This window comes from Lytechinus pictus, chromosome 10 (genome assembly GCF_037042905.1).
Source record: "Lytechinus pictus isolate F3 Inbred chromosome 10, Lp3.0, whole genome shotgun sequence".
Classification (NCBI taxonomy): domain Eukaryota; kingdom Metazoa; phylum Echinodermata; class Echinoidea; order Temnopleuroida; family Toxopneustidae; genus Lytechinus; species Lytechinus pictus.
The window spans coordinates 35,200,713-35,219,202 of NC_087254.1; the positions used below are offsets into that span (position 1 = coordinate 35,200,713).

General features: G+C 35.9%; 1 protein-coding gene across 2 annotated transcripts in view; it reads right to left on the reverse strand.

The window, feature by feature from the left end:
- Positions 1-459: 459 nt before the first annotated feature.
- Positions 460-18,490, reverse strand: part of LOC129270548 (uncharacterized) — a 37,099-nt gene continuing 19,068 nt past the window's right edge. Inside the window, exons 25-34 of one of the 2 annotated variants that reach the window (XM_064105953.1) lie at positions 17,598-17,764; positions 16,995-17,208; positions 16,415-16,642; positions 15,385-15,602; positions 12,587-12,776; positions 11,825-12,283; positions 10,845-11,041; positions 3,707-3,935; positions 2,171-2,398; positions 460-1,117 (exon numbers count right to left, since the gene is read on the reverse strand). In XM_064105953.1, coding sequence (XP_063962023.1) covers positions 1,083-1,117; positions 2,171-2,398; positions 3,707-3,935; positions 10,845-11,041; positions 11,825-12,283; positions 12,587-12,776; positions 15,385-15,602; positions 16,415-16,642; positions 16,995-17,208; positions 17,598-17,764 — 2,165 coding nt within the window. In that variant the 3' untranslated portion in view covers positions 460-1,082. The remainder of the gene's footprint in view (positions 1,118-2,170; positions 2,399-3,706; positions 3,936-10,844; positions 11,042-11,824; positions 12,284-12,586; positions 12,777-15,384; positions 15,603-16,414; positions 16,643-16,994; positions 17,209-17,597; positions 17,765-18,490) is intronic. The other variant, XM_064105954.1, reaches the window with a different exon arrangement.

The following is an 18,490-nucleotide window of genomic DNA, read 5'->3' on the forward strand; positions in this document are numbered from 1 at the left end:
AATTGTCCCAGAAGTAACTACGAACTGGTCTATTAACTACTTATTCTCATTAAAAAGATGCATGCTCTGACTTTCAGGGGGGGGGGGCACTTTGTAAGAACGGCATATTGACATAATATTTTTTTAATTATGGCTCTCAAAGGGGGGAGGGGCGGGCCGGATGTGCCCCCTGGATCTGCCACTGCACTTGGTGCAATACCTTCTTTGTACAATTCTCATGTCGCCAACGTCCACTTAGTATACCGTTTAATACTTAATCAAATATAAGTTTAGTCCCTAGACTAAGTGTTGTTGGTCCAAGTGGATATGAGAATAGCCTTACTGGCCAATCGGTTATCAGACGAACTGGTTGTAGATGAAGTAGCATTAGATCATGTGGGGTGAGACCAAATGGAAAATAGGCCAAGTGGCAATTCACCATTTTATGGGATACCATTACACACAATACAAACTATAAATGAACAAGGACTATACGAAATACGTATTTTTTATTATGGAAATACATTTTGTAAATATTTTAGAAATATTTCAATTATTAAACATGAGTGAATATGGCGATACGTAACGTGCTTAGAGCAACTGCCAAATCTATACACATTTCAAAGAGCAATTTCGGAAAAATATTCACAAAATTTTAGAAAAATAGCTCTATATTTTGCTTCAAAAGCACACACACAAATAGAAATTGATATTTCAAATTTTGAATTCGATATTGTTACAGAATAATCACTAGACAATATACTTTTATTTTATAGCCCGAAAGACAAATGACTTTTTATGTAGCTACAAATAGCCTCATCGGTTATACACTAAAAAGTTAAAATCTACTGATTTTGTAATTCCAACTATCATAGATTATCGATTTTTTTTAGACTTGAAGAAATGTAAGTGAAAAAGGGTTCAATTACTTTCATAGAATCCATAACTATCCAGCATAATAAATATATTCGTTTTAGACTTGATCTATCATTATTTTGATCAAGTGATTTATTCACAAGATAATACATGATAAGACATAGTTTATTGCAGTCGATGTGGACTCGAGAGAATTCGGTGATGTCGTCCATGTTTCTGTCCAGTCATCACCAAGCTTTCAGAACCGTACCCTTGGTTTTACCTGTGATGATGAGAGGAGAACACACAACATGGGTAGTAAATATGCACCCTAAGCACCTGATAGGGTGCATTTGGCGCTTTAAAGTCACAATTATCATTATCATCATCATCATCATCATCATCTTTATTATTATTGTTATTATATTATTATCATTATCATTTTAATTATTATAATTATCATTATTATTATCAGTAGTAGTAGTAGTAGTGTATTTAGTAGTAGTAGTATATAAGTAGTAGAAGTATTAGCAGTAGTATAATCATCATCATCATCATTATTATCATCATTATAACTCAGGGGCCGCGGAACGGTTTTCAAAGTGGGGGGGCTGAGCCAAAAGTGGGGGGGGGCTGACCATGCTAAAAATCACAATCATATGGTAATTTTTACGTTTTTGTACATGGTTTTGGAAAAAAAGTGGGGGGGGGGCTGAAGCTACCCCCAGCCCCCCGGTTCCGCGGCCCCTGTAACTATTATTCTTGCTAACATTATTAACATAATCATTATCATCATTTATATCCGGGACCTTCCTGAAACGGTGTGTCATGATTCGTCCTTGTTTTATGAGAAAACTGTAAATGTTCCCACCAAGACAAATATAGTTTAAGAACCGCGCATAGGATGCATTTTAAAAGGTTCTTTCTTGATTCAGCACCTGATAACACTGGATTGATACAATTACCCACCATTTTGTAGATCAGGGGAGTATTTCACAGAGTATATTGCTAGCAATTTTCACTATTATGCTCTGAACCAATCAGATGCAATGAATTCTGTTTCTGTTTATGGTAAAAGCTGGAATAACTAATGTCTGGATTATTAATCAGTCATAGTGACTGATTTTATATTTTATAGACGACAGATATTACTCTCGGGTCTTTTTTATTAAATTTGAGAAAATGGTAGAGTGGGGATTCGAACTCACAACCAATGCGATTATGAGTCCAATGCTCTAACCAATGGACCACACGACCCGGTAGCTAGCTACAATGGTCTGTGAACATCACCGACTATTTGCTTCGATCATGACAACTCCGCGGAATACATGCTTACCTCTGATAACAGCCTTCATAATCTTTGACTTCCAGGAGTAGATGTCGATGGATGTAAACGCTGGTCTAGCTAGAGCCAAGAGCATCTCATGGTTATGGACGAATGCATGAGCGCTGTACTGGTTACTGAAAGGAATGCTCTGATAGAGCTCGAACATACCAGCCGAATGCCATTCGTAGATGGTCAGATCACCCCCTTCTAAACTCACCCCAACAAAGTAAACGAAATCTATAAATGTAAAGAAAAAGAATGAAACACGATTTAGGCTACTAGGGATTTTTTCAAACTTGAGAGCGACAACGTAAAAACCCTTAATATCTGTTTCTGATGCCTTCATCATAGGATGATTTGAAAATAGTTTTGATCAACTTTTTGCAAAGTGCACTAGTCTCCACTTTACAAGAATGTGTGAACTGCATACTTGGCATGCATTTGAATAATAAGGCTATGACCTAAAATAACCTAATGTTCGCTGCATGTAGTAGATGAAATAAGAGCCATTAAAAAGAATTGACATAAGTTTACTTATTCCTGCATGCATATAGCAAGCTTCACGTATCTCCATTGCACAGTGGTATTTAACCTTAAGAAGATGAGGGGGGGGGGCTGATTCAGCCCCACCCCCTCGACATTTTTCGCGATATATCCGTCGCGCAAATTTGTTTGACCGTGTCGCTCGCGGACTCTTTACTTTTAAGTCTCGCGCTTTTGAGACCAAAATTTTGACCACAGGGTACGCGGTTCCGAAATTATGCAACGTTTCGTAAATGCATGCAGACCTACAATTGCTCAAAAACATGAATTCGTGTGACAAACCCATTGCAAAGTGTTTTAAGCCAAAATTAATAAATGTATCATTATTTTTCCTTTTACTGATTAAAATCAATTGAATCCATCTTGTTTATGGTCAAAATCAAGTCCCCGACAATTTCCATTGAAAAAAAACCAAGAAAAAACAAAAAGTCGAAAAACAAAGAAATACATAAGAAATTTAGAAAACAATAAAATACATAAGAAAACAAACGTGATGTTGAAGAAATTTTTTTAAAGTACATTTGATCATATCCCTATAAAGAGTCTGTTTACCAAAAATTAGCATGTAAAGTGCATTAATAGTTAATTAGAGCAAACTTTTGATTTTGCACATAAATTAGCATAATTGATTAGCAATGAGATTTTTCACAGAATTTGATCTTATAGTTTTGTAGATTATGCCATGCGTAATGCGTATGCCGATTTCCATCGCGATCGCGCGATCGACGGCCGAGATCATAAGCAGGGGCCGCGGAATGGTTTTCAAAGTGGGGGGGGGGGGGGCTGACCATGCAAAAAATCACAATCATATGGTCATTTTTACGTTTTTGTACACGGTTTTGGAAAGTGGGGGGAGTGGGTGAATCAGCTCCCCCCGTCTTCTTAGGCGTCGAAATTATTCAAATCATATATCACTTCTGGCTATGAATATTTTATTGTAGTGGAGCTATCAATTTTGAGAGTTCGGAAAATGAAAAAAATAACAAACAGAAAAGAACTCACGATCTATTGCGAAGGCGACAGTATCAATGATACCATACGTTTCGATACCCTCGACGACACTCCATTTTCCATTTTGGTATGCTAATATTGTGATCTCCCGATGAAACTCCGCTTCGCTCTCTTCACCAATCAGCTTCTCGCTTGATATGGCAGCGAATGGTACGTCATCAATCAGAAACATAGACACGTGGGAAGCATGATTCGTGCCCATCTTCTCATCGATAACAAACTAAAATTGAACAAAATGTAAGATATAGTGATTAAGCAGAGAATTCGCTATGAACACACACACACACTTACACACACACACCAATATTCAACAAATGGCCTCGCGAACAGAAGTTTGTAAACAAATGTGAACGAAAATTGTTTTTGTTTTCATACAAATTCGTGTTTATAATACTAACCATTTGCAATATCCCTAATGCAATTTCACAAGGTTACTGGTAAAAAAAATAATTTTATTCGACCTTCCTTTCTCGATAGAAAAATATGGTGATTTTAATTACTCAGTTGGATGTCAACGTTCTTTCCCCTTCTAACCTTTGCATTGTAGGAGCCGTTATATTCTTTCTGATTGTCCTGCTGCATTGAGGTCTGTCAACACTGAGCAGAAAATTGAACTACCGAATATTCAACGAGATATTTGCCTTTATTCAAATAGGTAAGAGATTAGTTTTAGGCACCAATTTTATGTCTTCTTCGAAGATGACTTAAATGCGAAAATGGGAGTGTAAATTACTTGCATTTTCTTACAACTCTTACTTTCCTTATATTGTCTCTTCGTAAAATCGAAATAGCTAGGCTATTAGGTCGAGTAAGTGGGTTTTATTCATTTAATCAAATTTAATCAATTCCAGGGTTGGCGATTTAAAAAAATAAACAAGTTAAATCGGATTTTGTTGTTGATTTTTAAACATTTTTTTAAACAAAGCGCAAACACCAAAAATATAACCCTTTACACTGACATCAATTTTAATATCATACATTTCACAACTAAAATTATTCTTAACAAACTATTTCATAATTAAATCCAGTCAAAATAAAATTTATAGAAAATATTTAAGTCATGAAGATGTTGACTTTCTGCTGTATCTGCATACTCGGATGTACATATGTAACAAGCTTCTACTGACTGGTTCAATCCAAATTGAGGAACGGTACAGCGAATGCTGCAAGTTGGTGTTCTTATTCAAAGCTCTTAACATGAAATGAGGATCAGTTGATTTGGAAGAATTCCATGACTCAGAGATTCAAATTCTCCAAAGATAAACATTTTTTTTTTCAGGCCAAGGATTGAAAATCATACATGTATGTTTGTTTGTTTGTTTAAACATCATTTTATTTTAGGGTGTAAATGTACAGTTATTGTGATTTTTTTGCAATCAAACAGCAGTTTATTTTAAAAAAAAGTATCTATGATACATAAAGAAGAAGCACAAACATACTGAGTTTGATTACTTTTCTCTCTAAGGATAAAAACTGCAGCAAAGTTACATGTACATGTACAAAGAAGTATTCTTTTTTTTTCAATCTGACACAGCTTATACATGCAACTGATATTGATTGCTACTTATTTAATGTTTTAAAATGTATAGCACTAAAATTTTCAGTTAGCACATTGTATTTGATGAAATGAGCGCAAAGTGACTTAAAAGAACTTTATAAGAAATATGTTTTACCAACAATTTGTGACCTTAACTGCATTGGTATTTCTTTCCTTGTTGAAAGCATCAGATGTTTGATAACGGATTAAAGGGATGGCCCGGGCTGAAAATATTTATATATAAATAAATAGAGTAAAATGCTAAAAAAATTCCATCAAAATCGGATATCGAAGTTATTAAATTTGGAAGTTTATCAAGATTTTGTGAAAACAGTTATTCACACATCGTCATGAATATTCATTAGGTTAGGTGAGCTGATGATGTCACATCCCCACCTTCCCTTCATAAATGTTTTTTTCATGTGTAAATGATGTGTCTCAATTATGATGAAATAAATTGCGGCAAGAAATAACTAATGTACTTAATCAGTTGTCATTCCAGTTGTTTTAGTTCTTGATAGAAAATTTTTGAATAAACCCAATTTCATATAATAAAATACAAAAGAACAAGTGGGGATATGACATCATCAGCCTACCTAATGAATATTCATTAAGACATGCAGTGGCGTAACAGGCGGGGGCAGGGGGGGGGGGCAAGCTGCCCCCTGGTGGATTTCACCGGAAAAATAAATAAAAAAACAGGAAAAAAGAAAAGGGAGGGAGAAGGAAAGAAAGGGAAAAGGGAAGGAAAGGGGAAAAGGAAAGGAGGAAAGGGAAAGGGAAAAGGAAAGGAGGAAAAGGAAAGGGAAAAGGAAAAAGAAAGGGAAAAGTGAAAAGAAAACGAAGAAAAAAATATTTTTAATGGAATAGGAAGGAAAGCGGGAAAAGGAACGAAAGAACATTTGAGAAAGAACAAATATTTCCGAAATAGGCCTATGTAATGCAATAGCATGATGAGAAATAAATTAAAAGATGAAAAAATGGCAAACAATAGCGGGAATTGAAGGTAGAATGGAATTAGTCAAAAGCTAAATTGGAAAACAAAGAAAAGGGACAAGAAAAAAAAATTAATAACATGACCGGGCTGCCGAGGATAGAAAATAAAGAGCGGGAAGAAAGATGGACTGTATACAACATTGTGCTATAATGAGCTTGCTAAATTTTATGCAAATAAGCTACCGGAGCTTTGCCCCAGACCCCATGCAGTAGGGGCTCTTCATCTATAATCTTCAAATGGCTCTATAACGCCCCCATGTAGGGACCCTTCCTACATTGAGCTTTACGTTCAATCACTGGCGTACAGGCGGGGGGGGGGGGTCTTGGTTCCACACCCAAGAGGAAATAAAATAAATTATAGGAGACAACGTATAATGAAATGAATGGAAACAATGAAATGTGTTATTTGCTGAATATAATGAATATCTATCCCATAATAAAATTCAATTTAAATATACATTTTTTTTCAGCTCGCTTTGCTCGCTGGCGACTTTTTACAAATTTTCCCACATTGCTATCATGATGTTTTGCCCCCTCAAGATATTTGGTTCAACTGGGTTGAATAAATGTGTTGTGTAAAAGCTACATGTATATACCCGCGATTTGATTAAAAATAGCGGCAATCTGCGAGGTTTAAATGGCTTTGATATCAAAAAGTTCCGGGGGCTCCAGACGGACCCCAACCGCATAGCACTGCCGTATATGAGTATGGAAGGGTTGGGCCGTGGTCCCCAAAAGTTATACAACCAAGAAAAAAAGGAGGAAAGATAAGCAAAGGAAAAGTGTAGGATGTGATCTTATTTACTGAATATAATGTCAAAAAATATCTCAAAGTTTAATTCTCATGAAAATGTGATTTTTATTTTCGCTCGCTTCGCTCGCTCGGGACTTATATTAAGCAGCTATTTAGCACATGCGCCATACTGCGCCTCTCTTTTTTTACTCTTCACGCTACTGCCGCAAATAATCATGTTCACAGTGGCATACAGACCATAAAAAAGGAATGGAAAGAGAGAAGAGTGAAATATATCATTCTCTGGATATCATGTCAAAATCTATCACAAAATTTGATTTTGTATTTAAAATGTCAAAGTTTTTGCTCGCTCGCTTCGCTCGCTCACAACGTTTATTTTAAGGATAAATTCTGATTGATACGCAATGTCTGGCCCTCTAAAAAACGTCGCCTCATTACCCCATTACGCCTGTTCATACCATGATTATGACCGGGAAATTTTTGGCTCTTGCCCCCCCCCCCTGGCCTCCGACCCCTGCTACGCCGCTGAAGACATGCCTAGAACTGTTTCATCAAATTTTGCTGAAAATCAAATTTTCAGCATTTCCAGCCTGGACTATCCCTTTAACAATGCAAAAAGGATTAACAATGCAAAATCTATTAACAAATATTCATCATCTAATTTGACACGGCAAAAGAAGTTCATGTGAATGATCAAAATAAAAGAACTACCAACAACCCATTACTTTTATATTTTCTTGAAAACTGTCCTCTAAAACACTTCATGATGTTGACATAAAGAACTTATGTTGATATAAAGGACTTTGTTTTACTATCGACTAAGTCAAATTTCACAGGGAAAATCTTGTAAGTCCACTTATAAAGGTGGAGTGGGGGTCAAACATGTACATCTTTGGTTTTGCAAGATAAACCTGATTTTATTGATCTGATTTCAATTGTTAATGAGTAGATATGAAGAATTTATTCATGTTCTGATAGGATAAAATTCATAAAATATTTTCTTTTGTGAAAAAATAAAACTGCCCCAACCCCCAAAATTGTCGATCATTTGTACATGTCCCAATAGAAGTGATTTAAAGCAACGATTTTTTTATTTAAAAAAATCATTGATTTTAATGTACATCTCTGGTTTTGCAAGATTAACCTGATTTTGTTGATTTTTCAGTTGTTATGAGTAGATATGAGAAGGATTTATTCATGTTTTGATGGCGTTAAGTTGATAAAATCTTCCTTTTTTAAATACAAAATGTGAAACTGCTACACCAAACAAATCAATACTTTGTACACGTTTCAATAGGAGTGATTTAAATCAATGATTTAAACAAAATCATAGTGATTTCATAGTGATTTAAATCGCGATTTAAATCGGCCAATCCTGATTCATTCTAATTCAACCTGATTCAAATTACTTCGATTTGAATTAAATTCAAATTAATTCATTTTTGTCTTTCCTGCATAGCAGAGTGAGACTATCATGATTTGACTATACAGTGCGTCCCAGAAAAAACGAAACCGAGATTTATCGATGATTTATCATAACTTAATCACAAATACAATAGACAAGTGACCTACCATTGTAAAGCTTAGAATCTCTTCTTTCATCTGAAACTACTTGTATTATTTCTCATTCACGCATGAGTGAGCAAAAACAATTTGAAGAGGGGATACCAAAAAGTCACTTGGCGGGCTGTATCTGGGTTTCAAATAGAAAACCACATTTTTAGAAAGTTCAATATCTTCTCTTTAATTTGATACCTCAATTACAGAAAATGGTCAAGAAATAATAAAGTTCTGGTTAATTGAAATAAGGCTTGAATTTCAATAATTTCATAAAATGAAGAGGTTTTACAGGCTAGCGTTCAAACTCCTCGACACTCAGTTTTGTTGACGATCAGCCATGCATTAAGTCTTTTGTTACCGTGCGATAGCTTCTGTGGGAAACTGGTGAAAACACGTTTATTTAATGAAATTATGGAAATACAAGCATTGTTTCGAGGGGACAGAACTTTTTTACCTCTTGACCATTTTCTGTGATTAAGGTATCAAATAAAAGAGCAGATATTGAACTTTTTAGGCATGTGATTTTCTTTTTGAAACTCAGATACCCCCCGCCAAATGAGTTTTTGATATCCTTTCTTCAAATTGTTTTTGCTCACTCATGCGTGAATGAGAAATAATACAAGTAATTTCAGATGAAAGAGGAGATTCTAAGCTTTACAATGGTAGGTCACTTGTCTATTGTATTTGTGATTAAGTTATGATAAATCATCGATAAATCTCGGTTTCGTTTTTTCTGGGACGCACTGTATAGGCGCCGCTTTTCCGCGGCGGCGGCGTCAACACCAAATGAAATGACAACTAGAAAATCAGCACTCGTATAGTGCAGTCACAATACAAGCACTGTAAATTTGTCAAACTGTAGATAAACAAATGGAGGATAAGCTTCAACAAAGGTGCTTGGACTTTGTTGATCTCTCATATCATTATGGCTTTTTTTTTTGTATCGACTCTAACTCCTTAGGTCCATGGATAGACCAGCAACAAGAAAAAGGTTTAGCAAAAAGTGAAGGTGATTTTGGTATAGGGGAAATTGACGAGCAAACTGAAGATAAAAAAATGGAGGATAAGCTTCAACAAAGGTGCTTGGACTTTGTTGATCTCTCATATCATTATGGCTTATTTTTTTGTATCGACTCTAACTCCTTAGGGCCATGGATAGACCAGCAACAAGAAAAAAGTTTAGCAAAAAGTGAAGGGGATTTTGGTATAGGGGAAATAGACGAGCAAAAAAAAGGTTTCCCTACAAAATGGAGCTGATTTTGGTTAAAGTTTCGCTATTTAGCATACCTTCAAGAATTCCAGTATGTGTGCAACAAAATATGGTGAATAATACACGCATCAACCCCAAGGTAAATCTTTGGGAGGGGGGCGAGGGGGGTGCTCTGTTTGATTTCTAATAAAAAATAACAATAATAAACATGACCCGTCGAAGCATTGACTAGAATCTTTACTCATTATATTCAGTGAATATTCATAATACGAATCAGGAATATTACGGATGAATGTTCAAAATACGAATCAGGGCTATTCACAAATGAAAAGGGCCTATTCATAATACGAATCAGGATTATTCACAAATGAATACATTGTTAAACTTTGAATGCTGTAACTTTTTTTGAACCAGAATTTGATGAATTTTCAGTGTTTCGATTGGTGAATTTTACTTTATATTCTGATATACTTATTTTCAGCCCGGAGTATCTCTTTAAGGATTGTTCTCATAATTATTATTGCGTGTACTGTTCAATGTGCGATATGTTAAGTCTATAATTATTTTGTCTTCTTTTTGGCTCCTCATGCACGCTGACATACATTTCATGTTGTATATAAAGTTTTAGCAGACTCGATCTGTTCATTTTTCTGTTATATTCTTGTATGATATTTTTAACTGTAATCATTATGGAAATTAGTGATTTGATTTGATATCTTAATTTGTATAATTCATTTCCCATCAAGCTCCGAACATCCGCTACCATATGTCAACTTACTGGCACACACTGGACTCATCTCTCTGTGGATTCTCGAGCTCCACCCATAGATCCCAACACACACACGCACACACCCACACACACACCCTCCCTCGCGCACCCACGCACACTCACATCTATACAAAATTAGTAAGGTTACCCGTACACACTTTTAAAACGCAGTCTTGCCTCTTTTTGTTTGCTAGCAAGTACAATCACGCACACACAAACATATACCGGGCGGCCCATACACACGCACATACACCTCATAATTGTGTCTATAGAATATTCTAAATTTTATGTTGAATGAGATACCTTGTTTTCTTGGGAATCATAAACATATATCGGTGACTTGAAGTCTAGAACATTATTAGCAAAGCAGAGCCAAGTGATGCCTTTCCACTTGAGGTGGGTAACAGCAAATGCTCCGTGGGTCCAAATCTCCTGGAAAACATCAAAGTTTTCTGTAACGTTGTTGTACACATAAACAGTCGAGTTGAGGTCAGTGTTATCTGTCAAAATAAGAAAAAAATGTTTAGAGATAACTCAATAATTTATTATATACCATCGAAAATAAAATCAGATCTGAATTAAAGGCGAAGGTGTCCAATTTTATAAACTTGACACATGTTGCTGTAAAAGCTTATTATTTTGTGTTGCAGGACACAAATTTATCGAAAAATAATCATTTAGAATGCGAGTTTAAAATCATTATATGAAATACGATCTGATCTTTATTCCATGAATCAGATCTTAGATAAAACTATCACTTATCGATATGCCTATGTTTTAATAAAAGATCATTCCTTTAGATACAATACATGAAGGACTCTTGACGAGGTAAGAAAGAGCCATGGTATGAAAACGTGGTAGTGAAATATCTGATAAAAAAACATGAGTGAGCTAATGGAAAGGTTGGGCTTGAATAAAGCTGTTGTGGAAGTGGTAAAGAAAAGTGGCTTGAGATGGATATGCTAAGTGTTGAGGGATGGAGATGATGAACCTGTAAACAATGGTTAAAATAGCATGAGATCTGGATGTGGATGGCATAAGAGGAAATGGAAGACCAAGGATTATATTCAAAGACATGGTGGTGAGATCAGCACTAAGTGTCATCAAAGCGCGATAGTCAGTAATCCGTTGTGAAAGGGAAAATGCTGATTGAATTAGATAATAATGATGATGATGATTTATTTTGTTCTTGCGATGTTACGATGAACTGAACAATCTTGAGATCTACCTCTTGACAATGAACGTACATTTTGGATTTAAAGGAATTCTTCAGATAGACTTACGAGTTGAAACATCTCTGTAGTTCGCAACAGCCATAAAGAGTTTTCCATCGATCTCAAACATGCTAACCCCAAGAGCATGCGGAGCAGTTAGGGTTACACTGTAATCCTCATTTTCAAGCTTCAGCACAGTCAAGATATCCACTTCATCATCGGAACGGTCCTCGCATTGCCCAACCTGCTGGCTTGGTAGAAGCACAATGAACGTCTCGCCCTCATATCGGTATAGATACACGGCAGTAGCTGCAGGAAGCAAGGTGTCCAAGACCTCGAAGCATTCCAGCTTGTTGGCGGGGCAGAGGTAGAGCTGTGTCCCAATGCACCTATCGACTGCAGAGTTGTAGGTTTCAGCAAGGCCGACCAGGGTGTTGCCATCCTCCAAACCCACAGAATGAAACTGTCCGGCTGCAGGATTATCAATGTCCTGGAGATCCTCCCAGTTGGTCAGGAGGAGAGGGTGGTCTGACAAGGAAAGTATTTGACTGATTCAATTAATGGTGTTTTTTTTTGGAAGGGAGGGAGGGGGCGGGGTTAAACTACACTTAAATTGGAAATACGTCATATGATATATCCAAAATTATGGGTCAAGCATCCACAAAGAAGTGTGATATAGCTGCTATGATTGTCGATTTAATTTTGATTTTTTTTTCAGAAATAAATTCATGTTACCTTGAGCGAAACGGCTTTAAAAAGAACATTTTATAATAAGGACAGTGCGTATGCACGATGAAGTGTTATAAAGTTCTGAAGCAAAATGAGGTTTACCGCCGATTGAAGTTTGCATGGTACTAGCCGAAATACAATGTTCCCTCATAGACTCGTTCAGCTGAGACAACTCATTGTAGAAATCTCCTGATATGATTTCATATTTATCATCCAGGAGACCAACATCGACGCAATTTACGTAACCCGTGACGTCAGTATTAGCTGTGATAGATATTGGGGACTCGAAAGTCTATAGAAATGAAAAAAATAGAATAATTTGTTTACTTCCTTCTTGATTTCAAAATGGTTCAAATGAGTGAAAACATCGTTACATTAACGGCACAATTAAAATGGTTGAAAATTTCTTACGAGAACATTTTTTAAGAGAGTACAGACACACGCAGATTATTATATTTTGTGAGTTTGTTACATATATGAACAGCATCAAATGTATGAATTTATGTATCCATACAATTCAAGAGAGCACAAACAACCCTATAACTTAGGATTGTGGCAGGTTTGATATTTTAATGGTCTTTTATTCTTTTGTTGTACTGATGGGGATAATGCTCAAACTACCTTTTCGTGATATATTGGTAGGCCTACATCTGACAGATACTGCGAATGCATGGTAAATGTTTGAAATTTGGTTTTTATTTAATCATTTATATTTTCAAACAGTTTGGATTTGGACGATCTATTGGATGAGCAGTTGTGCACACCAACAGTTGTGCTCTAATGTTAATAAACCCCGTCACAAAATGCACTCCTTCATCAGTTCATGCTGAGTTTTGAATGTAGACAACAGCACTACAATTTTCGACAAACCCATAGAAACAAACTTTATTGAATGTTATATTTATCACCTAATTTCACAATTAAATGAATAAAATATGGCAGAACTTGATCACTTTAAATATGTTCCATTTCTGGTAGGGTTCACTAACCGTTAAGCACAAATGTATATGGAGAGAATTTCGTTATAATTGTCGTCTGACAAGATATCATATCAGGGGCATGTTGCAATAGATTGTGGTATTCTGATAACCATGGTTTAGTTAAATCTGAGTTAATTATTCACCAATTTAAACTTATATTTGTCCTTCAAAATTGTCAGAAAATTAATAAAATCGTAAAATGGGAAGAATATGAAAATACGCAATTATAATTTTTCATGAATTAATTTCCACGATTATGGAAGAACCATGATGAAGCCAGCATTTCATAGAAGTGTGGTTTAAAATTATAGTTTAGACTAGGGTTAAACCTCGGTTTAGTTATCAGAATACCATCCGTTGTGTTTAAACGCAAGACTTGAGAAATCAATCGCAAGTCCCTCATAATGTGCGTTTCATTGGTTGAAAGTCAAGTTGCGTTTGATTATTAGAGTTGGGTTTGATTGCAACTCTTTGTGTGCAAGCGGCCCCTGATCTTGCAACTTTACATGGTTTTGTTCGGCTGAAAATTACATGTGTGCGACGGTTACTACTTTAACTGTTCAGTTGATTAAACAGACTTTATTGGATAAAACATCGACAGTTTCATTAATGAAACGCTCCACCCTGATATATGATAAGAGGTACATTAGTTCTACTTCTTGACTCGGGTCGAAGGACTGGGATATCTTGCGAAATGATGTATCATGTCTTGACAGCCATGAAGCTTTTGATGGATATACAGTGCGTATCAAAAAAAAGTTTACACTTAGAAAAAATCCTGTAAAATTATATATTTGTAATATCCTGAAGATTTGTCCACATTTTAACATTGGTACAGATCCATTTAAGCAAATGACGATATAACTGTCGAAAAATATTTCCGCTTGAGTGAGCACCACTTACTTTTGAAAAATTAGTGAAAAATGATTTGCGCAGAACTTTGAAATAGTTATGCGAATAAAAGTAGACCTTAATCATGAAGAACGTGTGAAATTTAGCTAGTAAAATTGATTTGAAGATATTTTTTACCTTCTTTAACTTGTTTTCTTGCCCAAAGCACTTCAAAGAGTGCATTGTGTCCCACCCCACTCCCCCACAAACCGAGGCCATCGTGACGATATTTGCTTTACATTGAGCCGTGATTTATATGAAATGGCTTAGGCTTGATTTTCATTTTGTTAATCATTGTCAAGCTTGGGAAAAGTATGGAAAAACAAGTATTGAATGAAAAATGAAATGTAAACCTACTTTAAATGAGAAGAACTTAGTGAAAAAATGCTGGAGATGTCTGATATAAACTTTTGTTCAGATTCAGTTATGTCCGCAGATCCAGCTGGCACAAAAAGGGTAATGGTTGTGCTTAATAAGTGTTGAAATTTCAATTTGGGTGGCAAAATTGTTACAAAATGCTTGAATGTATCTGTTTTATTTCAATTGACTAAAAGTGCAAGGGAAATGTATGAAAAATGTTTCGCAGAGTAAGTTCGATTTCGCCCTTTCCCCTTGACAGCGTGAAAACGAGCATTTCTGCGCAAACAGATTTCTGCGAGCTTTACAAAAATGGACCGTGCTCACTCAAGTGTAACATTCTGTCAAAACTTTTAATTTCATTTGATAGATGAGACCCTAACTCTAACTAAGATTATATGTGAAAAAATTACCCACATGTTGTATATCTTTTAATTCCCAGGACTTTTTCAAAGTGTAAACTTTTTTTGATACGCACTGTAGAGCGAATATCCATACACGTTTCTTCAGTGATAATTCATTAAAAAAAAATTCCTTCGGTCTCACACATGTAGAAATCAGACTCAAATTCGGCCTCTTAGTATTTCGTAATAACTTCCACTTTTTGTCTTTTCTTTTTGGTTTCTATGATGATATTCCGTTCAAACCATCTAAAAATAAAATATGTGTCACCTTTTCACCCGAGATACTGAATGTGCCTTCATTCAACACCACCAGGTTTTTCAGTTCTATAACGTCGATATCATTTATTTCAGCAGTGTCGAGATCGGTGATGACTTCGAGGTTGGCTGTGAAGGACTTGGTGCCTGTGATCACAGCGTTCTTGTGCAAAGTCACGAGATCGTCGCCCACGTCGATTTCGTTGAGGGTTCCATCGATAGTTACATTACCTGTATAACCAAGAGATTATCGAGTTGGTCAAATTAAGATTATCAAATCTGTCAAAATATTATCGAATTGGTAACAAAATTATCGCATTAGCTAAAATATTATCGACCTATGCAAGAGATTACTGAATTTGTCAAAAGTTTATCGAAGTGGTCAATAATTATCAAACTGGTCAAAGGATTATCGAATTTATCCAAAGATTATGGAGGTCAAAAGATTATCGAATTGGTCATAAGATTATCGATTTGGTCCAAAAGATAATCGAGTCGATCAAAAGATTATCGAATTGGTCAAAAATTCATTGGTTAAATCGTTTTGCTTTGACGTAGCCACTACCAGATGGGACCTTGGTGTTTGGAAGTTCTCTTTCTCAAAGCTAACACATAGAGGGCACATGACTCCCACTCTCTAAAAATCAGCGCCAATCCACTCATCTTCCCTCCTCACAGAGAACTTCCAAACACCAAGGTCCAATCTGGACCACCACTACTATTGTTCACTTATCTGCTTTTAGTAAGCCGGATGGTGGCTTTGAATCATGTGGTTGGTTGTTCGTTTCAATCATGAACACGGATTATTGTCTGTAAGGTGGCATAACAATCTCTAAGCCGTTTGCAAAGGAGGAACTAAATATTTTATTGAATTAATGATGGTGAAAAACCCATCAATATATCTTTATTAGTTCATTTTCCACAACACGAAGGCCCGATACAGACACCCTCCAAAAACGAATACATCAACTTGAAAAGGAAAAAAATATTTGATAATTCAAGATGATATCGGAAAAGGCAAGTTTACGTCATAACTTTCTTACCACTCACTGTGACGTCATCAAATGCCCATACACCTGTAATTTCTTGTTCAGTAGAGTATGTAACCCTTGAACTAACTAATGTGGCCAGATTGACGTCATCAACAGTGCCCCCAACTGTCATATCACCATCCACTCTGAAACCAGTGCCAAACCTTGTACAGCTTGATATGGTCTGTTCGGAGCTTTTCAGTACAGCGTGCTCCGATATGTCGATAGAGTCAGTAGTGCCTTAAAACAGATGACATAAGTTGTTCAAAATTAAGGAAAATGAAATACGGTATGCTGATTGGTGTTTACCGTATTTCAGCTGGTGACAATGTACAGAGACTCTGACAGACAAAACAGCCAGTTCTGGCTTACTTATTCTAAGATTTCAAACAAGAATATTAACTTTGTACAATAATCATGCTTTCTGACTCCCATTACTTACACATATTTTGTATATAAAAAAGATTCTGGCAATTACTCAAGCTCATGAACCAAATTAATCGGAAATATTCAGGCCTTTAAAATATATAGGTAAATCATTATAGCTAGATTTTAGAGTATATCATCGTGCCACACTAAACTTTGTCAATACCATCAATATTCAGACAGTCTTGTAGAACTAAGTTATCATCAAAGACAACATTCCCGGTGATGTTCTGATCAGTAGATGCTCGTATCGTGGTGGTCATCAGGACTTCAAGGGTCGACTGGGCTAGATTCACCAAGACATCAAGATCATCTTCAAACACCATGTTCTCCATCGTCGTCACAGCTGTCGAATCGAAGACGACAGTTCCATCAAGCGTCTGGGGAAAAAAGAAGAGTAGCAAGGTCTGTTTAGGTGCTCCACTGGTATCTCAAACAACATATGACCTTGGTGCCATTTCTATTTCAGTTAAATGATGTAACCCATTTAAAATCAGAAATATCTAAGCGTTCTAAAATAGATGCAGCATAATTACACTATAATCGCACTCCGCGTTTCAAGAAATAAATTTCTGCCAGGCACACATTTACTTCACATGGGTTAAGTGCGGCACAACTTGGATCAATTTCTTACTTGAGGGAATTACGCCATTGAACATTGTATTTGAACTCATGACTCTCTGCTTCAAAGTCTGTAGACTAATGTAACAGGCAACAATGATAAAGTTTAACTAGCCCTAATCATATTAGGTAACTATGATCAACTCACAATGTCTTCACTAAGTAAGACCGCATCTTGGAAGAGGTTCGTTAGGTTGACTCCTCCTGTCAGGGCCTCTGTCAAGAGATTCCCTGATACTGTTACAGCGCCCTCAAACACTGTCCTGACACTGATATCGTTATCTACTGTAGAGCGCAGAACCCTGTCTGAGAGGTCTGTAATCATAAAAAAGATTTTTTTAAATCATGACCTATGCATCGATCATCTTGCGTTGGGTTGATCTAAAGGCTACAAAACAAATGCAAATCCTTGGCATAAATGAAAGTTATGACCCGATACAAATAATGAGTTATAAAACAGTTTTAAGGGTACCCATATATTTCTTTATCTAACAGGAATATGAAGATAAATATTTTGAAATGTATGGTTTATTTATTTTGATTTTTTTTGTAGGTATGATTGATGAGTATAAATGATGATTAAATTCATGAAAATAAATCTGCACATCAATGCTATTGATGCGTTGCTCTTTTCCGGTAAAATGTAGTCATGTTAATGATAAATAAGTATATGCCTAAACATAATTCATGCACTTTAGACTAAATAATGTAAGAATCATAAACCTCGGATCCGAACGTACCGTGACGATCAATTTCGAATAATTCTACATAATTTGAACTAGGAAAAAATTAACAATAATTTCAATGACTTTCATATGTTCAAATTCTTGGTCACTGTAAAAATCAGTTGGTGCCCCTAGAGAACCACACCATAAACAGTTTTGAAATTAAACCCTAGAATTGATATATAATAACACCAAAAGTGTTAGAATAACAACTATAGGTGTTGTATTAACACCGTAGTGTTAAATTAACACCAATCAAGGGGCATCACTCATTTTGTACATTGACCAAGTAGTTGTACTAACGTATTAAGGCATG